The following is a 26,605-nucleotide window of genomic DNA, read 5'->3' as shown; positions in this document are numbered from 1 at the left end:
GTAAATAGGAAGTGCGAGTGCTTAACATTCAGTCTAACATCTCCATTTGTGCTCCATGGAAGAAAGTCAAATAGGTTTTGAAAACTTTGGTGAGTAAATGATGACAGAATTTCAATTTTGGTTGAACTATCCCTTTAAGCAATGTTTTTAAATTGACTGAAATAAAACGGTTACTTTTCCACAAAAACAATTTTGAGAAAATATATGTGAATTTTAAAAAATTAGCGAGCTAACTGAACAACCATAAAGGAAAAAATCCTAAACAAGGCCCTAAAGCTCAAATTACATGTTTTAGAAGCGTTCATCCAGGGAACCACTTTGCTTATTAAAAAAAATCTCCAGACCGATTAGAATCTGACAAGGTTTCGCAGAAAATGCGCTGTAGAGTGTGGTTCGGATCCCCCCAAAAAATTACAGCACCACACTGCTTAGCACCTTGGGCATTTCACCCAATCTGAGAACGTACAGCTTTGTATAAATCAGTTAAGTGCATCAATATATTTGTCAGTCATTTCTCACAGAATCTCTCTTGGTATCTCTCCAAATATAAAAGCAGATGTAAAAGTGTTATGCACAGTAGCAGCTACAGTGGTCAACACCCATTTGTGGCAATAGGGCAGAAAGACCACAGTGCCATTCACAGTAAGGGTGATGTGAAAGGGTGCCAGAGGTCATAGAGCTATCAAATATAACCCTCCACCCACCCTACTACAATTCAAATGCCTTTCACTCCCTGCAACCCCCGTTTTCTGAGGCACGTTGGTTTGGTCTGTTGTGGAATGCAATTGAATAAACAGGGGCTATGAAAGAGCAGGTTTTTGAAAGAAAGTTTGAAAGAGAAGCTAAAAAGAAAGATTGAAAGAGCAAAGAAATGTTTTAAAACGCTTTGAAAAAAAATTGAAAGAAGGTTAGTTCAAACAGAAAAAGTTAGTTCAAAAGAAAGTATGTTAAATACAGGAAAAGAAATGGTGATAAAGAAGGTTTGAAAGAAAAGATAAAAAGACTGAAAGAAATAAAGACAGAAAAAAGTTCATTCGAAACAAGCTTCATTAAAAGGTCTGAAAGATAGTTGGAAAGAAAGAACGTTTGAAGAGTGTTCAAAAAAAACAGGCACTTCGTCTTAATTGACGGCTATACGAATAGCTTGTCCTAGACCTCTTGATAGCAAGTCGCATCTTTCACATAAGACATATCGATGAGAGTAACCAACTCTTCTGTAAACTCAACCAAACTATGTTACCCACTATCCCAGTCCTTCAACTGCCTTAAACAAATCAATTGATTTGCTAATCCATTTCAATAAAACCTTTCACACCCATGGCGTTCAAGTTCTCTTACAAAATGCCACACAAAAAGTTTTAAAATAAATCATTCACTTATAAGGTTTGCATTGTACAATGAAAGTCTAAAAAAGCCTTCAATAATTGGCTTATTGCACTAAAAGGCTTATGGGACAGTGTTTGTCAGTTCACAGGGCTAAAACGGGAAATTGAGAATAGACAACTGATAAATTAAATAGATCATTTACAGATGCACGATTGACAATGTTAAAAGCAAAATCATAAATAACCTCAAAAGAACATAAATGTAAGCCAAATATGAAATGTCCCACAGTTGTAAAGTTAAGATTCAAGGATAACTTAGCATTCGAATACCCTTGGGTGGAATTTTATGTGCGCACATATCCATCAAGTACGATGTGGTCATGCTTCGACGGACTCGAAAGCTTGCGCTGTAAGTGCATACCAGAAGAATGAGGAACCGGACATTCAACGCACATACATAAACATTTAGTTGACTACATGGAAACTTTTTACCAAACCTTGAGTGTCACTCAAGTTCAAAGTTTCCCTTTCAGTGATACCGCAGCCCTTAGCTAATCAACACCCCTGCTTAATGAGTGAGCCGAGGAGAAATCCAAAAGGAACAGCTTGGAAACCAAGTTAAATGGTAGGCGAAGCATTTTCCAAGCAGTGCATGGACCAGGAAGTTAATGTATCACAGAGGTATCCAGAGCATAATCATTTGAAAAAGTGTGGGATTGGAATAAAAGTAAAAGCCTCAATAAGAATCCTTTGTTTAAAAAGCGAGATAAGACTAAGATGTAAAAATACAGATGTGGATTCCGACTAGTTGGAACGGAAAGACATTCCAAGAAGAGGTTATAGTTTTTGCTAATGTTTCTCTAGAAAAGCATGTTGTAACCATTACTAGCAAAAACAGCAAGACTAGTCTCAGATAAGCACAAAAATAAATGTTTTAAAGCACCTAGAGCGACAGTTGAAGTACCAAGATGTCAACTAATAATTGCAGAACGTCACACTGCCCTCTAGTGGCAGTCCTCCAACATCAATCTTCACCAGACCTTAAAATAATAAACAACACACATTTAAAGTGTAATTTTCAATTGAAAACATGGAGATCTTGATGTCTTGGTTCGTGTGTGATTGGAGAAATCTACTGATCGACCCTGTCCTAAACAAATAACACTACCTCATTCACTGATCAAGTCGATCAATCAAACATTTGTGCTTGGTTTTGTGACCTAAGCAGGCAAAATTAACAAAATTTTGCAGACATATGAATCAGTAAGCATAAGCAGCAATGGAAAGATTGGCTGTTTTTCTATTGCATAACAGTGCTATTTCCTCGGTTACATTTGGTTCTCTTTAGCAGCCTGTGGTTGGGAGAAGCCCTCCTCAGTTAAGTGCATGATGACGGGTGATTGACAGCTATGTGGGAGGCAGGGCTAAGCAAAATACATGGTCCTCATAGTGTCGTGGTGGATCTGCACAGCTTTAGCCAAGGACTGGGGGTCTCGCCCATTACTCTGGCCTGACACGTGGCTGCCCTCCGCACTGTGAAAAAGGAGAAAGAAATTAGCCTCATATTCACACAGTAAAATTATACCTGACATATATCAAGGAGATTTAAGTACACACACACACACACACACACAGACACACACACACACACACACACACATCATCATTAAATTGTACTGTTTCTGAACAGGTTTCCCAAATACTGTCCCATTTTCCATTGGTTGGAAAAACACATGCAATTGGCTGCGACAATGTTGTTATTTTGGACTGGTCAGAAAGGTAAAAAATTAAAGAACTATGTTTTGATAGCGCCACAGAGTTTACACTTTGAGAAAATTACCCTACCAATGGCAGACTTACAAAAAAAAAAATGACAAATCACTGACATAAGCAGTCAAAACAAATTTGATTTAGAAACACTCATCTTGCACACAGGGGCATATACAAATGTTTGTCCAATACATTTATCTTTAAAATGAGAATTGTCCTTCCTCTACACTACAACAAGCTAATAGCAGGAAAAGCAATTAGCAATTTGAGGTTGTGTAACTTAAACTAAAAGGCAATATGTCCCACACCAACTTCCTGTTACAGAATACAGAAAAAATAAAATTCGTCAAGCCATTTCATTGAGCCATTAAATGATTAGTAACATGATCAGATAAGGATCGTCACAACTTTTCAACTTAAAGAGACCAAGACAGTGGAAAACAGGCCAGTATATCCCTCACCTGTCGTGTTCTTTGTCCACTAAATGGTAACGGGCTCTAAAGGCCACTAGGTGGGCATAGTAGGCTGGTGCAGGGATGGAGACGGAGCGGGTACACCGGACGTATGTGTGGCACAGCTGGTAGGTCAATAGCTGGAAATCATCGGCTGTAAAACAGTTGTCATCCCACAGCACATGGTAGTGTGAAGGTCGGCTTGTCCCCTGAGTTAACGATAAGTGGTGAAGACAAAACAAAGACGTTATTTAAAGTGTTTGCTCGTTTAGATCTAGGCTCACTTCTTCCAATTAATCTGTATTTTTTCAACAGACAAGAAATGAGCAATGAAGTTGAAATAAAGAGTGGAGCATGAGCTCAGGATGAAGACAGGCACATACGTTTTTTTAGGTAATTGCTGTGCTAACCCTTGCATAGCTACCAAGCTGTTCTCTGAGTGCTTCCCACCAGCATATTTTTAGCATACTAATGTGCATCATCACTAACTAGTATCTAAATTAATAAATAAATGCAAATTAATTTGAGTTGCTTTGGCAACTCTAATTTTGTTGTGTTTGCTCAATTCTATTAATGTTCCCTCTGCAGGATATATTTGAGTTGAGATTACATATTAATTTTAAGTTAAGAAAACACATTTCAAACATGTGGATCCACTGTCCACAACTGAATCAAATTAAGCCAAAGAGTTATTTATTTGAGTAATGATAAAGAAGGCTTGAAACAAAATAAAGTTTGAAAAAAAGCTTCTTAAAGAACATTAATTTGAAAGAAAGTAGGAAAAAATGACCCAAGACTTAGTTTGTCAGTTCTACATTAGTTAAACTATTCAAATAGCTGAATAAAGAATGTTACATTTTAAAATGTACCCAATCAGAGTTTAATTTAAGGGATATTTCCCAAAAAACAGGCACTTAATTGAAGTATTGACTAATATAAATATGTATATACATTTATTTGTATTTTTAATATAAATAATCAATCTGTATTGGTATAACAGACATGTGCAATAATGCAGCAAACAAGGCTGAACAATACACCATTATAGTTTTCTTTGTGTCCATGAGTGCTCATACCTGTATTCCAGCATGACTGCAAAGATAAAAGTCAAATTCATAAGGGTGGGTGATGTCAGTGTCCACTGTGGTACCTGCTGGAATGTTACCACTTCGGCCAACCTTAAAATAAAGAGGAAAAAAAGAAGAAAATAAACAAGTGCTATCTATAGGGTTGGACTGATGCCATTTTGGCTTCAGCATTACACCAGTCTTTGGTACCTCTATAAACTAAAATCAATACTTTAAACAACAATGAAACCAATTTGGGTGACTTAACTTCATATATCTTGCAAATATCTTACGAATCATATCATTTTCATAGCCAATACATAAATGCATTTGGTTCCTTATTGAGGAAAGGAAACAGTGTCAGGTTCTGTTATTGATTTGGATAAGACAAATCAGAGTTTCTTTTTTATAGCACCGGTATACCATGCAACCTCAGTTATATACAGTATGTAGAGAATTTAAGCAAAAAGATATGTAAAGAATTCAGGAGAACTCCCTCACTCACCCTCTCAGTGCGGTCTGCACAGAAGAGCCGTGTGTGGTGGCGTTTCTGTACGACAATGTAGGTGATGCCTGGCTGGTATTCCTTCTCAAGACTGATACAGGCTTCACGAATAGCCAGCATCTCGTAGTACAGCACCTAGATTGAAAGAAATAGTAGAATTAGGTTTTAAGGTCACTGTTTGATTCCTTGTGATTCGACCACATGCAGTTCGGGATAAGGGAACAGAGGGGGTGCTAGAGAGCCTAACCTGTCTGAACTGCCCCTCAGACACACCATCCCTGTAGAAAATGATACGGGTAGGTTTGTAGTGGGTGGATTTGTAGAACTGAATGAGCAGCTCTCGCACCATGGACGCCAGATCCTGTATGACTTCCTGTCTGGGTCTCTGCACACGGACTGTAGCGCAGTACCTGCTGGGGTGAGCGTCCATACTTCCCACAACCTATCCAGAGCAACAATTTGGTTATTCACACATGTATATAATACTATAAAATTGTAAATTGTGTGTATGTGTGGCCTCTGTTTGCCAGTAAGTAGGTCTCACAGCTGCAATGGAGGGTTTCTTGCCATCTCCTGCAGGGGGATGAGTGACATCAGCTCCCAGAAAGATGATGGGCTGATGGAAAACTGATGGGCTGGATTAAAAGAAATGAACACGAACATTGAATTAAATAAACATAAAACAGATCAACACAGTGTTAGTACTGTCTCTAATTTCAATGTATTCATTCTGTATTGTGTATATATATATATATATATATATATATATAATAAATTATGTATTTTAATTTAAAATACATGATACATTTATATCTTATTTTAGCTTTTATATTATTTTATATATACACATTTTAATTTAAAATACATGATACATTTTATTTCTTATTTTAGCTTTTATATTTATTTATTTTGCTACTTTTGTCAATGAGGCCAAAGCTTATAGTATACATTTGAAAATATCATTTTTTTCACCAAGACTCTTAACTCTTTCCCCGCCAAACACGGAATTTTCCGGGTTTCCGTGTTTTAGGTGTTATACGGTAAGGAAGACCCCTGCGCATGTTTTGAAAGAGTACGCAACTCTTTGATCAAAGAAACAGACTGCGATCGTCTCAAACATGAAGTGGAGTATTGAGAAGCTCAAAATATCAGACATAAACATGCCTTTTTAATCAGCTTTTAGTCTGAAATGTTGTTTTTTGACAAAACCGACCTCTGTTCAAGTCGCAATAAAAAAAGAACAAATGAAGATAAAATAAAATAGGTTTTTTTGCCTAAAAGCAGAGGCTCAGATCTTTATTGTGATATATAGCATCTTCATATATTCATGGAAGAAAATATTCTGCGGGCCATTAAATTTAGCGAAAATCGTCAAAAACCCTGGCGGTGGCTGGCAATTTTTTTTAAAAACGCTGGCGGGGAAAGAGTTAAGTGCCCGTTACCTGGATTTTGCATTCCATGTGTTGAGAACATGGAAAACCCAATAATTTCAACTGTCGTGTTAACATGGTTTCCTTACGTTCTTTGGCTTTTAGAAAGAGCTAATTTTTGATAGTTGTTGACAGCTGTACTGTCATTGTTTCGTCAAGTGTATTGCAATGTAAACTGTTCTTACCGCTGATGAGGCACCAAAATGTTGTTAATACCGCCAAGTTTGACGTTGATCTTGAGGCAGAGGTTGGAGAGGGTCTGAGGTGACGTCTTCACCACGTTCTTCACCTGCACACACTGAGTAGCCATTCCCAACAGTGTGTCTCCAACACGCTTCACTTCAGCTGGAGAAAGCACAGAATTCAGTGCCACAGATTGAAGATTGAGTAGTATTAAAGACCCCATGAAATGGCTTAAGGAAATGGCTTCTTTCCTGTGCTGACGCATTTCATATTAAAATTTTTAATATTGTTTGGACATATTGAAGGGTTCATGCTTTATTTCTTTTAAATAGCCCAAATATTTTACTTTGTCACAAAAATTAACCATAATTTCTACTTGCTGGTCGGTTGAAGGTGGTATGGGGGGAGGGTTCTAATTTTAGAGAGCATTTAATTGAACAGTATGAGTCATGCGTATTTATGGTCTGTGTCCCGATAGAGAATGACTGTAAATGTGTTTATCTTCTAAACATGTATTTTGTATGTAGAGGAGCTAACAGACAGACTAAAAGCCACAAAACTACAATTTTGATTTCATAGGGTCCTTAAAGGAATAGTTCACTCAGAAAATTAAAATGTTCTCATCATTTACCCTTATGCCACCCCAGATGTGTCTGACTTCCTTTCTTCTGCTGAACACAAATTAAGATTTGTAGAAGAATTTCTCAGCTCTTTTGGTCCATTCAATGCAAGTGAATGAGTGCCGAAATTTTGAAGCTCCAAAAACAAAATCACATAAAGCAGCTTAAAAGTAATCCATAAGACTCCAGTGGTTAAATCAATCTTCAGAAGTGATATGATAGGTGTGGGTGAGAAACAGATAACTTTCTCATTCTACTTCATGTTTTTTGGTGATTCACCTTCTACATGCATATCGCCCCCTATTGGGCAGGAAGATACTGATCTATTTCTCACCCACACCTATCATATCACTTCAGAAAATATGGATTAAAACACTGGAATCATATGGATTACTTTTATGATGCCTTTATGTGCTTTGTGGAGTGTCAAAATGTTGGCACCCATTCACTTGCATTATATGGACCTACAGAGCTGAAATATTCTAAAAATCATTATTTGTGTTTTGCAGATGAAAGAGTCATACACATCTGAGATGGCATGAGGGTGAGTAAATTATGAGAGCATTTTCATTTTTGGATGAACTATTCCTTTTAACTGGCAAAAGTCCTCCAAACAGAAAGGCTAGACAAGGTTGATTCTGAAAAAATGGTTTTCAAAATGTCAGCTAGTGTCAATGTGTGTTTCTATTAGCATTGAGTTACCATAGACAGGAGTTTTTCCGGGTAGTATGACAATAATGAGTTGGAGCCCCGGGTAGGTGTTCTTCAGGTGACGGAACATGGGCTCCACGTTGTCTGCTCCCTGAGCATATTTGCAGAAACATGGCTGGCCCTGTATGGGCATTCCTGCATCTTTAGAGATCTTGCGGAGTTGGTCTGTAAAGCCCCTGTAAAAAAGAGAATCTTTACCTTTTCTGTTTATTCTAATATTAAAGGCCGATTTGTTGAGCAACACAAGCTGGAGAAAGCCTTACTTTAGAACTTCCTCTCTGCATTGTCTCTGAGTGGCGAAACAAGCGATGGCCCACATCTTGATCTCGACTCCGGTGTGAAACTGTTTGCCTCGCATGTCCCACACTCCATGACTTGGAGTTGCTACTGTTCGATTCTGTAACATACGTACTGTATGTGAAGGTCTCTGTGATGTGTTTTAACCATGCACAAACCAAGAATCTCTAAATTTGCCAGAACTGTCATTATATATCTTGATGAAGATGTGTGTGTGTATATGTATAATTAATATATATATATAAATAAATAAATAATCGCAATGCAACTGCTTGTAAAAAACAAACAATTCTGAAGGTCTAAATGAAACTATGTATGAAGTTAAACTTTTAGCTAGACATGGAAATATTGTAAAGAACAATATCTTAAATAATATATACATTTATAAATGTGTGTACACACACACACACACACACACACACACACACACACACACACACACACACACACATTAAAACCACCTGCCTAATATTGTGTAGGTCCCCCTTGTGCCAACAAAACAGCATCAACCTGCTTCTCAGTATAGCATTCTGAGATGATATTCTTCAACACAATTGCACAGAGTGGTTATCAGAGTTACCGTAGACTTTGTCAGTTCAAACCAGTCTGGCCATTCTCTGTTGACGTCTCTCATCAACAAGGCGTTTCCATCTGCAGAACTGCAGCTCACGGGATGTTTTTTGTTTTTGGCACCATGATGAGTAAATTCTAGAGACTTTGTGTGTAAATATCTCAGGAGATCAGCAGTTACAGAAATACTCAAACCAGCCCGTCTGGCACCAACAATCATCCGTGTGATTATTTAATCAGCCAATCATGTGGCAGCAGTGCAGTGCTTAAAATCATGCAGATACAGGTCAGGAGCTTCAGTTAAAGTTCACATCAACCATCAGAATGGGAAAAAAAATGTGATGAGTGATTTAAACCGTGACATGATTTTTGGTGCCAGACAGGCTGGTTTGAGTATTTCTGTAACTGCTGATCTCCTGGGATTTTCACCCACAACAGTCTCTAGACTTAACTCTGAATGGTGCCAAAAACAAAAAACATCCAGTGATTGGCAGTTCTGCAGATGGAAATGCCTTGTTGATGAGAGAGGTCAGCAGAGAATATCAAAATGCTATTCTGAGATGCGGGTTGGCGCTGTTTTGGGGCACCTACACAATTAGGCAGGTGGTTTTAATGTTGTGACTGATCTGTGTGTACACACACACACGGCCTATTAATAGCCACACATATTCACAACATTTACAAAAACAAAACACACAGCAAAATAAAAAGTAAAATTTTCAAAATGCAAAAAAGATATTTGCAAGAGAAAAGAGCAAGCAATTACCACCAAATCTCATCCCAATGAAAGCAACACACACGCCAACGACTAATCTAAATGAAAAATGTTTCCCACACGCAAAAATACCTTAAACTAGAGATAAGACTTTACAATAAATTTTTTATACATTAGTAATACTTATCATGAACTAACAATGAACAAATAATTTTTCACAGCATTTATAAATCCTGGTTTAAGTTAATTTAGAAATATATTATGGTTCAGTGTTTGTTCATGTCAGCTCATAATACACAGCCAATGTTGATGCATAGAACTTTATAATGTAAAAAATGCATTGGAATATATAGAAATAAACATGAACCAAGTTCATGTTAATACATACAACTTAAAAGTCTGAAGTGTTACCAAATATGGAAAAAGTCACAACATTAATTTATCTAGACAAACCAAGCTCAATTTCTAAACACGCATGAGTGAAAGGAGACGAATACCATAAAGTGTTCAGAGCTCACCCTGCCGCCGTATTGCAGCATGGGGGCGGGCAGGACACGACCAGTCACCTCCGCCATCTCGTCCCGCACACGAAACTGGAACTCTTGCACGAAGGGGTCCGCATTATAGTTGGCACTGCGCACCTAAAGGGAGGGTTAAATAGTGAAAGAGAATTAACACATGATTACATTAGAGCTGATAAGAAAAATAGCTAATTTTGTTGCTTAGGATCTCACAAACTCTATTACTCCCATCACACATGTTAGCTCTATGCATTTTCTTTCTCATGAAATGATAACAGTAATTTTATAATTTGTGAAAGTTATATACAGTACATCTTAATGCTAGGTTAAAGAATTTGCATTCGCAACACCTTGAACTTACCAGCCTACTGATCTCCTCCTGTCTGTCTGGTGCCGAGCGGGCCGTGGCTTTGATCATGGTGGATGTTTGGTTGTCTGTTAATTTTTTAATGCAGCGCTGGCCTGCCACAATGTTGCACACCTGGGTGATGAAGAGACACACAAATAGATATTCTAAACTTCGACAAAGATCAAGTTGGGAAATATGAAAGCGGTTATGAGAAATACAGTTCCCGTAGCTCAACTAGTAAGAGTATATCGCCAACAAAGCCAAGTTTGTGGGTTTAATTCCAAGGGATCACACGTTCTGACAAAATACTTTCAATATGCTGTAGGTTTTTTGGATAAAAGCATCTGCCAAAATCATCAATGTAAATGAATTATCTTGAAATCGGCTACATGATGGAAGCTGCCAAGCTGCAAATGTAGTATGTCATGATGACAGACTCTGCAACTTTTTGTTCTAATGGCAGTAGGACATAACATATATTGTTGTCATTACACAATTATATGGTTATTGTTATATTGACTCACCTCCAGAGGCAGGTAAGTATGTTTTTGCTCCTGTCCCACTTGCAGGCAGGGCAGATGGGGATATTTGAGCTGTAAGCTGTACTTTTCCCTAAAGTATTGAGCCACTGTTCTCTCCACAGTCTGTCCATTTTCCAGCTGGAGAGGAAACCTGTTAAGATAAAAATAATAATAATAGTATGGATTATCTTTAAACAAAACATATTTATTGATTGTGTAGCTTATGATATTGTTTCAGTTTTACCCTTTAAAATAGCAACCAGGATAGTTAAATATTTAATTTTGTGACACAGACTTGGAGTTGCCTCCATTGTTTACCATAATACCAGATCAATGAAACTTTAGTTAATAGCATGCAGTTATGAGAAAGATCTGACGTCAGAACTGCATATTCACTTACGTCTGGTGGCTGGCTGGCCGGCGAGTTACATTACACACCCTGTACTTCCTCCTCATGGTGCCACAGTGGGTGACCTCCACCTTTAGACCTGATGAGAACAGTTCAAATTTACACCACTATACAGGCCCCAAACTTGAGTGGTTAGTTTCACGGCTCAGATTAAAACATGTACAAGTCCAAGAGTATTTTACACAATATTTAATTTGGGATGCACAAATATGATTATTTTTTGCTAATACCGATTTGAACAAAAACTATATGCCAATACCGATGTTTTGCACTGACCTTATTTTGCCATCAGATCCCGGTTTTGCTTAGGAATTATGTTTTAAAAATTTACAAAGAGGGAAAAAATATTTTTTATTACTCTAACAACAAATAATGTCCCTTGAATATGGGTTGGATCTGTTGAAGATATAACAGGCTGAACTTTTTAAGAGAGTCAGCCACAATGTATTCTTTTTATCTTCCATTTATCTTTCAAAGACAAAAATATAAATAAATAAATAAATAAATGTCATAGCATGATGACTTGTGAGAAAAAAGGTTATTTTGTACTTCTAATTTTATTTTACAGAACTAACAATTTACATGATGTACAGTATGTACTGTACATGATAGAACATTACAAATTCATATTATGCAGATGTTGGGCAACTCTTGTTGGGAAATGTCAACCACATCATGGAAAAATAAAAATGTTATAACCAAAAGGAACAAAACTACTTTTTAAATTCTATTGTGGTGTAATGGATAATGAATATTGCAATACAGATCAGTAGAGGGTGCCGCTTGCTCACGTAGAGCTGACCGAAGCACTAAATAGCATACTACATTTTAAAACGCAGCCTTTTAGGATTTAGTACTAGTGCATGACTATATTGTGATTTTAATCTTAACTCAACCAATCGTGCAGCCTTAAAATGGATACCATACCAATGTCTCAGAAGTCAAAGTGAGTCAAAGTGTTTTGGATGGTTTTGCTCATCATGTATAAGTGCCACTTTCACAACGGTCACGTAGGTAATGCCGATTTGTCCTCATTTCCAAAATGAAATTTCTCTCATTATGTACTCAACCTCATGCCATCTAAGAGTTGCATGACTTTCTGTAAAATACAAACAAAGATTATTAGAAGAATATCTCAGCTCTGTAAGTGAACTTTGAAGCTACAAAAAGCAGATCAAGTCAGCAAAAACATAATCCATCAATCTCAAGTGGTTAAATCAATGTCTTCTGAAGTGATCCAGTTGGTTTTGGGTGAAAGTTGGCCAAAATATAACTCCTTTTTCAATGTACATCTTGACAGCAGTCTCCTTGGCGATTATGATTTCAAGCTCGATTACACTTCCTTAAGCCATTTAGTGCTCAGAGTCTGCACTTGCATCAAGCATTAGGAAGTGTAATCGAGCTTGAAATCATGATCAAGTATAGAGTCTGCAATTACAAGATGTACAGTGAAAAAGGAGTTATATTTTGGTCTGTTCTCACCCAAAGCCAACTAGATTCCTTAAGACATTCACATTTAAGCTGACTTTATCTCCTTTTTTGAAGCTTCAACAACCTGGCCACCATTCACTTGCATTTTATGGACCTACAGAGCTGAGATATTCTTCTAAAAATCTTTCTTTGTGTTCTGCAGAAGTAAGTCCTACATATCTTGGGTGGCAAGAGGGCAAGTTAATGAAGAGAGAATTTTCATTTTTGGGTGAACTGTCCCTTAAATGTAAGAATGAGAAAGAATAAAATGTATATATGAAATGTTCTTAGGAGTGCCAAATCAGTATTTCTGGATTGTGCAGATGTGTTTTGATAATTAATTATAAATAAGCCATTGTTTTTTTCATATCGCTGTTTTCATGCTTACAGCCAATGTGCCGATTGTTTTAATTTGGCCGATAAATATCGGTGGACAATACATCAGTGCATCCCTACATTACACAGTTAAAATGCTCTCCAGTTTTTGTTCCTCAAAAGCTAAAGGGCAAATCATCCTAACCTTTATCTCTAAAGTTTAAGATGGCTTATAAACAAAGTAGCTCAGCATCTGTGAGTGTGAAGATTTATCATTCAAAACAAAAAATGCAAACCAGTCAAAACTTAAGATCAAGTCATCAAATCCACAAACCTCTGATCTCTTTGGTGAATTTGACTCTATGGGAATCAGTAAGAGGACGAGGCTGCTCATCAATGTTGTGGATATCCAGAACCTCACACATGAACTGAATCACAGGTTGAGCTTTGTAGAATGCAGTGGCAGACACTATAAGCGGGGGGTAAAAGAAAGTTCTCAGTTAGTGCTACACATAACAAAACATAAAATGGCTAATTAAATAAATAAAACATTAAAAGGGGGTGTGTAATTTTTTCCATGTTAAAAAACTTTTATCATGTATTTTTCTACTGGCCCAGTCTGACCAGTGCTTCAGATTTTTACTGGCCCTGCCAAAAAGTTCACTGGCCCCAACACAAAAAGGATAAATAGCTGTTTCATTACCATCATAGCTTTATAAATGTGTCCGAAGAGAATTCATTTTGACATATATTATGTTTTTAAGACAACGTCCCCCCCAACTGAATCACACTTATCATTTGCAAGATATGATTTATGCCATATGTAATCCCAAATAAGCACTTTACAGATATCAATCCATAAATACATGTGTTTTAAAGCAAAGAGTTCTGTTGTGCAGATGATGGGTTTTCATTAACCCGTTTAGTCATGCAACTTTTGGCCGGGTGTAGTGTATTCACACACAGGATCAAAGATTTAATCACCAAGTTAAAGATGTGAATATTGGCTGAATGTCATAAACATATGAATCCCTGAGACTTCCAAATCGGTTGTGACATGTAAAATACATTAGGGAGATATTAGGCCTAATCTGTGAATTAAGAATGTGTATATAACATGAAATCAGACAACCTAAAGACCAACACAGCCTGATGCACAAAGCACAAATATACCTGTACAGTCCTGAAATGAGAAATGTAACTGGTGTTTCATGAGGATGATATGAAGTAGACTGTTTTGAATATTCATCTTCACCCTGCAGCTGAACAGCTCTGATAATAATATCTTAATAGCCATAGTGATTCTGTCCTCTTTTCATATCAAACGCCATTATCATGTCAAATTAATGATTACGTTTTGAAACTAACCTAATTAAATGTATACTTAAATTTTGGATATTGAGCAGCTCGTGATTTCCAGGCACATGTATGACTGGGGTTTAACAAAGTTTATTCATCTCTAAAGGCGAATTAATGAGTGAAAATGTGTTTGTTTTTTTAAAGTGGGAATAAAACTAGCGCTCTGTCCCTTTACGAGAGTGCATGCACGTTAAACATTCTATGCTGTACGGAGAGAGATGATGATAAGACATATATGCACGGAGAGACCTGGCTCTGGGCCATCGGCAGTCCTTATTGTTGAGCCCTGCTAATGTGACACACAGATGCGCGTGTTAGATAAGAAGCATATTTAGCGCATATGAAGTGCCAAACGAGAGATGAATGTCATAAAATTATCTGAATATAACTGAAATTGTCAATGCCTTAAAAAACATGTAATTTCTCTTCAATTCTCTCAACTTATGGGAAACCATGCAAACTGACAGTTATGCACACACTGCGCACATGGATATTTACATACCGCAATATACACAATATAGCAAAATCTCTAGGTGCCCTAACTACACCTTAAAATAAAAAGTTTGTTCTTCAAGATTACTGAAGCATAATTATGCCCCTACTAGATAATAGTATAACTACTAAACTACTAACATTTGAAAAACACCTAGTTCAAATTACTGGATAATTGGACCATGTTGTACAGTTTTTTGTAGAACCTTCACTTTGACTTACCATCAATGTTCAACATCATCTTCCACATAGCTGGTCGCACGGATTGGTGGAACCCAAACCACACCTCCCTCCCCCCACCCAATGGGTGATCATAGCCCTCAGGGGAGGAGAAAAAAGACCGCCCAACCGGGGTGTACCTGAAGACAGAGAAGACAAATAAAAAAAGCTGTAACCTGCATGTGTACAACCCATGTGTACTCTTAAACTAACCTTATCTAAGAGCTAATCGAAAAAACATTAGATTAGATTAGATTCAACTTTATTGTCATTGTGCAGAGTACAAGTACAAAGACAATGAAATGCAGTAAACATAACAGTTGTCTCAAATTACTGCTCTGAGTCATACACTGCAAGACATAACAGACTCTAAACTCTTCCTTCTCAATGATATTAAATGGCATTCATGATCAGGTAACAGCACTCTAGGGGGGCTATTACCTCATAGAGGGCAGATGGCGCAGCACCACATCCACAGCATGTACAGGATTGGTGCTGATTGGCTTATCCAGCTCCAGCGGATCAGTCGTGCTCCGCCCAGTGAGAACCTCATGCAGTAGGTGCCAGCTGACCAGCGAAACAAACTTAATGTTGACTTTAAACAGCCTGTCCTTTCCACCTTCACCTGGCAAGGTCACATCTAGGTCCACCTATAGATATAAATCAAATTTACCTAATTATAGATTTCTGGTGTGCCAACCTGATCAAGGAATTCATTTTTCTAGATTTTTCATTAGATGTTCCTATACATGATTCTTACAAAACAAGGGTGTAAATGCATTAATGTTTTCAACTGGGGGTATGTAAAAGTACTCCAGGGGATAGATAGAGAAGATATAAACATCCTCTCACTTTCAACTGCTTTTATTTTCAGCAAACTTATCATGTAAATATTTGTGTTTCACAGAAATGTGACTAACAGAAATGGAATAATGTGTCCCTGAACAAAGGTGGGGAGGAGGGGGGGTCAAAATCAAAAGTAACAGTGAGTATCAGGTGTGGCCACCAGCTGCATTACGTACTGCAGGGCATCTTCTCCTCATGGACTGCACCAGATTTGCCAGTTCTTGGTGTGAGATGTTACCCCACTCTTCCACCAAGGCACTTGCAAGTTCCCAGACATTTCTGGGGGGAATGGCCCTAGCCCTCACCCTCTGATACAACAGGTCCCAGACTTGCTCAATGGGATTGAGATCCAGGCTCTTTGCTGGCCATGGCAGAACACTGACATTCCTGTCTTGCAGAAAATCATGCACAGAACATGCGGAATCTGGCATTGTCATGCTGGAGGGTTATGTCAGGATGAGCCTGCAGGAAGGGTACCACATTAGGGAGGAGGATGTCTTCCCTGTAATGCACAGCATTGAGATTGCCAGCAATGACAACAAGCTCAGTCCGATGATGCAGTGACACACCACCCCAGAGCATAATGGACATTCCGCCTCCAAAATGCTCATTCCTTCGACAATAAACAAAGAGTCAGAACATCGCCCCTGGTGACACAAAACCGCAACTCCTCAGTGAAGAGAACTTTTTGCCGGTCCTGTCTTGTCCAGCGAAGGTGGGTTTGTGCCCTGACAGGCAACTCAGCCTTACAGGCTCGGATTAGAGTGAAGGTGGGTTTAGGGCATCTGCTGCCTGCCAGGAACAAACCCAGGCACATTTGTTCAATGGGCGAAATTTCATGAATATTTTTTCCCACTATCTGTGGCTAAAGTAAATTTTCAGAAAGTACACGCTCGACTTGACTGAACATCCTAACAAAGAAACTGATTGTGTGGAGCAGCACACGCTTGCTCATTACACGTGGTGCATGTCCTGGGCATAATAAACGCGCATTTCCTGTATGGAGAATGGAGACTTCAATTGTTGAGCCAGGTGTGGGAGAGATACAGGCAAGCTGCCGTCTCTCTCTTCACATCACCTGTAAAGAGAGGTTTCAAAAGTGAAACCGCCCGAGTGAGACCCAGCGTGCACGATAGAGACTGAAGGACCAGGCCATTCAGCAAGCTGCAGCCAAGTATACTTGTAGAGACTGAACGGCAGCCAGAGAAAATATTAAAATTAAAATTAAACTTCAGCATTCCATGTTTTATACCTGTATGCATTAGGGTTGTAATGGTACACAAATTCACGATTCGGTATGTACCTCAGTTTTGGTGTCACAGTTCAGTGTGGTTTTGGTACAGCAGGGAAAACAAAGAATCTTTCTTTAAATTATTTATTTTGAAAGCAGTGGCTGATGGGCAAAAATTCTTATCGTGAAGGCTCATTTAACTGAACAATGCATATTTAATGAAATTACAATACAAAACTTAAGAGCCTCTTATATGCACATTGTATAAAAACAAATAATAATAAAAGTAAACGCGTACGTCGATGACAGAACTGTCCGCATAAATTTCACATGCATATATCTGATCTGCAGTTTCTAGTTTACCGTGAAGTTTTGGTTCCATGTGGTCCCGTGTTGCTCCACAATTTTTTATTTTAGTTCTATGTGGTTGGTGTTGCTCGTTATGTTGTTTTAATATTTGTTTCACTCACGCTAAGATATGTAATCATTTGTGGAACTGCATGCACCGTACTGAAGGCCCTGTATCCATTCGGTGTGGCGTGGATACATGTACCGTTGCAGCCCTAGTATGTATATTGTCTAATAATGCATTGGCAATATACACTTAATTTTATTTTGCCAATAAAGTTTAATATGAACTGAATCTGCCCATTTGAACCTATTATTAAAGAGAATCCACTGTATAAAGCCAGAAGATTTTGCCCAAATTTTAATTAGAACATATTCACTGATTTTATGGCATGTATCAAAGTATAAAACCTGTAAAAATAGTGTCTAACTACCCACCAAAAAACATGTACGTACATGTACATACAGTATTTTATAATTACAATGAATGTTCTTTGAGACTAAGTATAAAGTAAAAATATTTATGATATTTTTAATGTTTGTTGTAATGTATCAAATATCAATTTAATCGTGATTAAATCACAAAAAACTGTGCAATTAATTAATCGCACTTAGTTAAATTTTAATCGATTCACAGCCCTAGTATAAATGTGAGTGAACGTTCTTAATGAAGATTAAGCAATAACATGCAATAAGCAATTTTATTTTAAACAATAACACTTAACTATTTGAATAAACAAGTAAATACAGAATTATGAAGAGGGCATGTACTTTATTATGTAGCAATGTTAATGTTCTTAATGAAAATATTCTACAGTATTAGCAAAACAAAATGTTATATTGGAGGTCTCTGGGTCGGCTCAGAGTCTGGGTTGCGGGGTGTGTGTCTCTTTAAACCCCTGGTGGAAAATGTAAATTTAATTGTGACATCCATCAAGCTCAGATTTGTACTGTAAGGTAGTTCCCACCCTCATACGCATTCAAATGTCTTACCCCCGCTGTGGCCACTGGTAGCGGATGTGCGGTGTACAGGCTTCTCTTGCCATCATAGACCGGTCTTCTGTCCCCAAAGATTGTCACTTTAAAATGCTGCACCATGGAATCCACCACCTCCCTAGAAGCCATCATAGAAAATGAACCACAAGCAATACAGCTCTGTTTTGTGATTAAACTAACTTCACAACTTAAATGTTTAAAAGAACAATTAATATACTTAAATAGTATAAACATAGTTTGATAAATAGAACTACTAAATGAGACAATTTAAATAGTTCACATAAAAAGACTGGTGCTGTAGTGTGTTGGGAACCTGTTAACACGCCGTGGGCACTTTTCTGGATCGATGTCCACTTCGTACAGGTAGACGTCCATCTTGGGGATGTCCACCTGGAAGCAGTTGGCCAGCAGCTTGATGGGCTTCCCCATGGTGCCATAGCCTGGCCTCCGAGGTACGGAGAACAGGGGCGCAGCCCCAACGGCTCCTGTCGTGAAAAGCAAAGGGAATTTCCATAAATATGAGCTTTTAAAATTCCCGCTATTAGTTAGAAGGTCCGTTATTATCATGAAAATACCCAGAACTAGCCCTGACAAGAAATGATGCAAGTGTGACATAAAAAAGAAAGAAAAGATCTGCCATTATAATAAGAAATCACGAAATGAGGGTCAAAACCATGCTCCTACGAACATACAGCCAGTAATTCTCATTTGTTAATGTTGCAATTTCATGGCAACATGATTAATATCTAAATTAACAGCGCAGCAACCACCAGTTTGTTTCTTGGCATTTAAAAGTGGGTGTCTTATCAGGAAATTTCCTCTAAATGCCCACTCACTGGAAACAACACAGAACGCAAACACTCAGCATCACCAAACCACAAACATAACACAAATCCCACGGCTTTTAGACACCATAATACACACATGTGAAAACCAAACGTAAACAAAACAAATATTCAGCTGGCTTTGATTTTCAAAGACTGCTGTCAGATCGGCTTCATAGGTGGAGCAAATATCGACATTTATTCCTCCATTCATATTCCCTATATGCGTAGTAATTTAAAATATACTGTATATATATTTTAAAGCATTAAGAGAACATTCCAGATTCAACAAAAGTTAAGCTCAATAGACAGCATTTGTGGCATAATGTTGATTACCACAAAGAATATTTTTCACGTCCCTTGTTTATGTAAAACAAAATAAGCAAAAATCAGTTACAGTAAGGCACTTTCAACAGAAGTCAATACGGCCAGTCCATAAACTTAAAATTACACATTGCTTCAAAACAAACAAATAAATAAATAAATAAATAAATCCGCTTACTAACCTTACAGTAAATCTTCATCTAATTTTGCCATGACGACCCAACACTGTAAACCCTATAAGCTATTTTATCACACTAAAATCATGTTAACACATATAATGTTTATGCTATGTGCATGGTTATACTAAACAGTGTACCCTATATTTTAATGTTTGGACTAGCCCCATTTACAGGCATTTAAGTGCCTCTGTAAATATGATTTTTAAGTTAATGAGGGACGAGTTGAAATATTTTTTTGGTGGCAATCGATATTATGCTGTTGATTGAGTTTAAATTAAATAGAATCAGGAATGTTCCCTTAATAAACATGGGGAAACATTTTTATACCCGTTGCATTTTTCTAACTTTACATTTTGCAGTGAAATTCAAGCCTAAAAAAAAAATTTAAAAAATAGCACACAGCAGTGGGTCTAAAGAGATGGAACGGTTTTTGAACAAACGGTTTGTGCATAATCGTATAATGATGACTCCACATGGACATATGTTTAATTTTGTCTATAATATTTTCTTTTCCAATTTTATAACTTATTTTATATATGATTTAATGTATACCTTCCTAATGCCATGTATTTACTGTAATACTTTGTATGCAGTGTTATAGTCTACAACAATACATCAATAATCCATCCATCCTTAAATCTAACCTTACAATCATTTCAGATATGGTTTTTAGTCTATACTACGATTTAAGATGATTGGGTTCATTCAAGACAATTTATGGACTTTTGTAAACAATGTCAGAACAGCTCAAACATGACCATTTAAAATTCTTTGGACAGTTACATTTTGATGTTTAGGTCTACTTAAGTGGGTGCCTTAAATCAAGACTTCACTCTTTCCATTGTTCTTTCACTCTGAATATCAGCTCTGAAATCAGGCCTCACTTTTCTCACATTGAGTGGCGGATGACAACATCATGTAAAAGTAAGGGTGAAATTGTTACTGCTATTGTAAGGACGCTTTTAAGGGGGTTTACAGAAAGAAACAGTTTGAGAGGTGTGTAAGGGGAATTCTCCTCAAACTACTCTTCCCAATGTGCCGTTGCTATGCCTGTGGTACCATGTGGCTTCCCTATTCCCATGGCAACCAAGACTACACTAACAACCAATTAAAAGGAAAACAGATGTTTCCATATATAGGCACAGGTACAATTGAACATGCCGTTTTCTCTTACACTTGTGCACAGACCTGCACAAACACGATCAAATGCTCGATTGTTCTGTTCACACACTGTTCACGCTCATGTGAGTACATTTTTCAAGCTGTAGCTGAAATTCCTGAGAGGGTGTTCTAAATATAGCTAGGAGTTTCTTGACATTATAGACTAGGAACACTGCAGGTTTGACAGTATTGTTTTAGCATACACTCAGATCAGTTTAAATGACTAGTGTTGAGCTGTTGCGTGTAACAGTCACTTAACTGGTAAGAGGTGATTGGTACATTTTCAAAGGTTTCACTCATTCAGAGAATCAGACACAGCTTCTCCCTTCTCACCATTTAATTACTTATAGCTAGGTAAGCAAAATAATTTAAAGTTGCAAGGAACTGTTTGAAAAGCCACAAACAATATCCATAATTTTAATGGTAAAAAGAATGTAAAAATGCTACACTAAGAAAAAGAAAAGAAAAATTGGTTAATGGGTCACCTTAACATAAAAGGTGGTTTCTTAGATGTAAAAAGTATGCTCTACCATGTAATTAATGTTAAAAATGTATATAATGTTTAACAAGAAAATGTCATTTTTACAGTAATCTATTGTTAAAATTACAGTGAAAATGATCAGACATTCCCAGAAGTTCCGGCATGAAGTTTCTTATTTTTATATCATGTATTGGAGTATTCTGTGATATATTTTATGCATTTTAGTAAATGTTTAATGCATTATTTTAGTTTCACATGTGTACCCTGATGATGATTAATTACTGCTCCCGGAGGAACTTTAAATCATCATGAGGCCTTTTGTAGATACTACAGTTATTAACAATTTATTTTCAAGAGAATGGCAGACTTTTATAGTTCCAGTAGGTTAGTATGTCAAGCTTGCATCATTTAATAATATAAACAATCATTAAACAAAACAAAGGCATCAAAATTAGCCTGAAACATGGTCACTATTTTTTTTATGGTAAATTTCCATACAAAGAAAACGAAGGGTACATCTCAACCAGCTCACTAGCTCCCTTTGTTGTGAATCAGTATATCGTGAACAAGAATTCGGGCACTGGCAAGAGTGTTCATCCACTGACCATTGGGACACTTGTGACTCAATCACCTGCGACACAATAACGAGCTGGCGCATTCAAGCGCAACTGTTATTAATCAACAACATCACCGTATAAATGACATTACCTTTGAAGATATTCAAACGTACAGTGTTATTATAACCGATAAATGACATGAAGAAATTAAAATATAAAAGGATTGTATTTAAAACCTTTTTTTATTTAACAGATCTAATATTTAAAAGACTGTTTCCCCTTTCATTGTAATTATGGATCAAATACAATACTAACAACATCTCTTTTAAAGAGAAAATAATGTTCTAACAACTTGATTGACTTCAGAAGACATGATAACGTTTCCGGGAACATGGCGAGCAATGATGCCCCCTTGATTTTACGGTGCATTGTGGAATTATTAGGGAGCGAACAATTCGGTGCATTGGAATGATTTTGCGAATGAAACAGCCCTAACAAAATGGCTGACTCACTGATCAGTGCCCTGACTACTGAACTGAGGAACTGATTAGCGCCCATACACTCAATGAGCACTTTATTAGGAACACCTGTACACCTACTTATTCATGCAAATATCTAATCAGCCAATCGTGTGGAAGCAGTGCAATGCATAGTATCATGCAGATGCGTGTCAGGAGGTTCAGTTAATGTTCACATCACCCAGCAGAATGGGGATCTCTGTGATTTGAACCCTGGCATGATTGCTGGTGCCCAGGGCTGGACTGGTAATCTGGCATACCAGGCATTTTCCCGGTGGGCTGACGCACCTTGGGGCCGATCAGGGGTGGACTGGCCATCAGGAGAACAGAGCGGGCTGGTGGGTCGACTGCGGAATGGGCCGAATGGGCTGCGATAACCTAAAATGCGCCACCGCCTTATGCAGAACGGACCACAAAACGGCACCGTGATATGCAGAAAAGGAGAGCGAACACACTTTGGACCCGTTAATATCCATTATAATGGTTTGAATGCCACAGCCTTTTTGAGTATTGTTGTTGACCATGTGCATCCCTTTATAGCCACAATTTACCCATCTTCTAATGGCTACTTCCAGCATGATAATACCCCATTACACAAAGCAAATTCATCTCAAACAGGTTTCATGGACATGACAATGAGTTCACTGTTCATAAGTGGTCTTCCCAGTCACCGGATCTGAATCCAATAGAACACCTTTAGGATGTGGTAGAACGGGAGATTCAAAGCATAAATGTGCAGCTAACAAATCAGCAGAAATTGCGTGATGCAATCATGTCAACATGGACCAGATCCTCGAAGATGCTGGAAACATTTCTTGTGGAATCCATGCCACGAAGAACTGAGGCTGTTTTGAGAGCAAAGGGAGGCCCTACGCAGTATTAGTATACAGTAGTGTTCCTAATAAAGTGCTCAGTGAGTGTATATTGCCCAGACCCAATGATCGGACCATATTTGGCCATATTGAGATTATCAGCATCGGCTGATAACCATGACCGATTGGCACTGAAGAGGTCATTCAGCCTAGTGCGAGTTTCAAAATCAACAGACAATCATATTTAAAATTTAAATATTTCTTTGAATATCAAATATTTTTTAAATATCAAATTCAAAGAAACAAATATTAATATTCGTATGACTTTCTTTCTTCCGTCGAACACAAAAGGAGATTTTAGGCCAAGAGTTTTCAAACTGGGATTTGCTAACAGTAACAAATATGCATATGCTTTTGAGCAAGAATATTATTATTTGAAATTCATTGCTACATGTAAACCAATATTCTCTGCTTTGGGACAATTTTTATAGTGAAAAAGCACTACACCAATAAATTTGAACTAAATGGAAAATGTATCTTCAGATTTTGCATTGTCTTTATACTATAATATCATGCATACTATTTTTTTTCTCACATGGTTCTGTATACATTTCATTATACTCGAAAATATTGTTTTTAGCCGTCTTTACATTTTAGGAAGGGATCCTTTTGCAAGAGGATCATCATATCTGTGGGTCCTTGGCACAAAAGTTTGAAAACCCTTATATCAGGCAATATGCCAAGTCTCACTCACCATTCTCTTTCCTCGCATCTTTTTCCATACAATGTGAATGGTGACTGAGGCTGTCATTTCGGCTGTTTTATGCATTAATTATTTTATATCAAATACATTGTATTTTTATACATACTCCATAAAAATAAATACCTTGACTACTGAAAATGAAAATTCTTATTAAACACAAAATCGTTTCCACTTTAAATGAGATCAAGCAGGTTGAGAGGATGATTTAGTGACGGTCGTCATGGCAACAGATGATCAGATATTCGCTACCCCTCCCACCGGCAGGACTGACGCACCTGACGCACGCAGCACCTGTGCGTAACAGCCGTGCCACAATGCCGTGACGTCAGCTGAGCGAGTGAGTCAGGATCTTCCACATTTGGCGTCTGAAAGCCCAAAACCAACCTCTAACGAAAACCTCGTACACATTTGTATGCTATACGCCCAAACGTTTAAAAGAAATTAAAATGACTCAAGTAAAGTAAAAACTTAGTGTCTAGCCTCGAAAAGCAGATACAAGCAATTCACCAAGGACGTTTGCTAGGTGAACGCTGCAAAGTTACATGGAGTTCTTAAAGAAGTATGAGGGGTCGTTCACACCAAACACGTTTTTGTGTCCGTCTGCGCTGCTTTTCAATAGTTTGTTTCTATATAAATATGCGCTTGACTGTCGTATTTGACCTTTGTGCCACGTCTCGCGCAGAAGCGCCGCGTTTTTTAGACGTCGTGCCAAGTTGAAAAGAACTTCAGTGGTTAAAAATGCGTCTCGAGACACCTGCGTTCTGTTCCATCCGTTGCGCTGTGAACGCGCCCGGTCTGAACGGCCCCTAAATCGGTTACTCTGAAACTAAAAAAAAAAAGCGACGTACCTGTAGTTCCGATTTCCATTCATGAGGTCTCTGTCCGGATTCTAGCCGGCTCCAGGGGATAAAATACGGGCTGAAGGTTTATTCCAAGCCGCTGAATATCCTCGCTTACCCCGGCTCCTAATGCGGGCCGCTCGGCTCTGAGGTCCACCCAGTCAGTTACGATTCAGTCTGCCAAAATACACTGACACACGGACTGTCTCCTAACGTATCTTGGAAATCTGTAATTGTTATTAACTGACAAGCCAAAACCTTCGCCAAAGACTCGGAGGAAAATGTGTTTTCACAGCCACCGCGGAAGAGTTTGTCATGAGCTTCGGACCATTCGCACCGTCTCTTCTAAAGTGACGGTATCTTACTACACAACGGCAAACACTCAGATACGAGGTTAATAACTTGGTTTCACTTAGTGAATCGAAACAGAGCCTTTTTGTTTCAGTGGCTTTAGTCCTAGTTTCCCGGCGGCCGCTGACGCTTCTTTGACTCTGTCCTGTTGCCGGTTTGCCTCGGGTTTACCATCTCGGTACAGTCAGGGACCCTACCGGAAATACCAACTGCAGGAAGCACCGTCACTTCCGACTATAATGTCATGTGTTTGATCTGCCTTTGATTGTTAATTCACGAGTGGTTTAAGAACATACATGATAAATTAACTCGTGAAATTAAGCCTTCATTGTGGGGAACGTATTTACTATTTCTTATTTATTTACATCATCAGTCTGTCACATGCATAAGTAGCTTTATGTCTTTAATTACAAATAGGGTACTACTGGGCTCTGGAAAAAAAAAACACATTTAATTAAATGTTCTTCCAAAACGCTAAATAACAACAAAAACTACCACAGTACTTTATTTAAACACATGTTTATTGTCACTGTGCACTGCTAAATTTCCCTGATCCATGAGATTTCTGCGTGTAATGTCTAAAGATGAGTTTTGAGGCAACTTGATCTAATATTTAATCAGTGTTAAAACATTGCAAATGTATGCAGCTAATGAAAATCCCTGAAATCATCACACTTATTTTGAGACAAAATACGTATTTGATATTTGCAGTTTTGTTCAAGATGATTCAATCGATCGATTTTTTTCTTTTCTTTTTTCAATAACTTCGTGAAAGGATAGTATTTGGAGTAAAAAAAAAATAATAATAAAAAAAAGCCCCGTATAAAACACATTGTTTTTCTTAAGTGGGGGCTTTTCTATAGTGGTTATTTTGAAAAAGTATTGTCTTCATTTATTACTCGAAGAAGCATCTTTCTGTCTCAAACCTATTTGCATTAGTTGACAAATTTTGTACTTGAGCTGTTGCCCTATATGTACATGATATCATGATCCCCCAGAGGCGGTGCCAGGATTGCCCCCCAGAACAGCCAATGCCCCCCTGGGGACATTTTATCTCAAGTGTGTCGGCCCTAAA

General features: G+C 37.8%; 1 protein-coding gene across 2 annotated transcripts; it reads right to left on the bottom strand.

Moving 5' to 3' along the window:
- Positions 1-822: 822 nt before the first annotated feature.
- LOC127650283 (protein argonaute-3-like) lies at positions 823-25,696 on the bottom strand. 2 transcript variants are annotated; one of them, XM_052135598.1, is made up of 19 exons: positions 25,189-25,696; positions 19,035-19,206; positions 18,719-18,839; positions 15,742-15,950; positions 15,304-15,440; positions 13,565-13,699; positions 11,437-11,524; positions 11,040-11,187; positions 10,528-10,647; positions 10,143-10,286; positions 8,327-8,460; positions 8,055-8,239; positions 6,735-6,894; positions 5,664-5,754; positions 5,367-5,561; positions 5,120-5,254; positions 4,624-4,725; positions 3,557-3,756; positions 823-2,858 (listed from the first exon to the last, which is right to left on the bottom strand). In XM_052135598.1, the coding sequence occupies exons 1-19, from the start codon at positions 25,205-25,207 to the stop codon at positions 2,750-2,752; spliced, it is 2,604 nt and encodes an 867-aa protein (XP_051991558.1). In that variant the 5' UTR covers positions 25,208-25,696; the 3' UTR covers positions 823-2,749. The 2 variants fall into 2 exon arrangements, with proteins under 2 accessions (XP_051991558.1, XP_051991559.1); XM_052135599.1 differs by having other exon boundaries at positions 10,164-10,286.
- Positions 25,697-26,605: the final 909 nt, after the last annotated feature.

This window comes from Xyrauchen texanus, chromosome 10 (assembly GCF_025860055.1).
Source record: "Xyrauchen texanus isolate HMW12.3.18 chromosome 10, RBS_HiC_50CHRs, whole genome shotgun sequence".
Lineage (NCBI taxonomy): Eukaryota > Metazoa > Chordata > Actinopteri > Cypriniformes > Catostomidae > Xyrauchen > Xyrauchen texanus.
Note: the sequence above shows the minus strand (reverse complement) of the source record. Positions and strands in the feature narration are given on the sequence as shown.

Excerpts from the sequence above, each read along its gene's own strand:
- LOC127650283 (XM_052135598.1), bottom strand. Across the intron at positions 13,700-15,303 it reads GATGATGTTGAACATTGATG|TGTCTGCCACTGCATTCTAC; the intron begins GTAAGTCAAAGT and ends CCCCGCTTATAG. Across the intron at positions 6,895-8,054 it reads CGGAAAAACTCCTGTCTATG|CTGAAGTGAAGCGTGTTGGA; the intron begins GTAACTCAATGC and ends TGCTTTCTCCAG.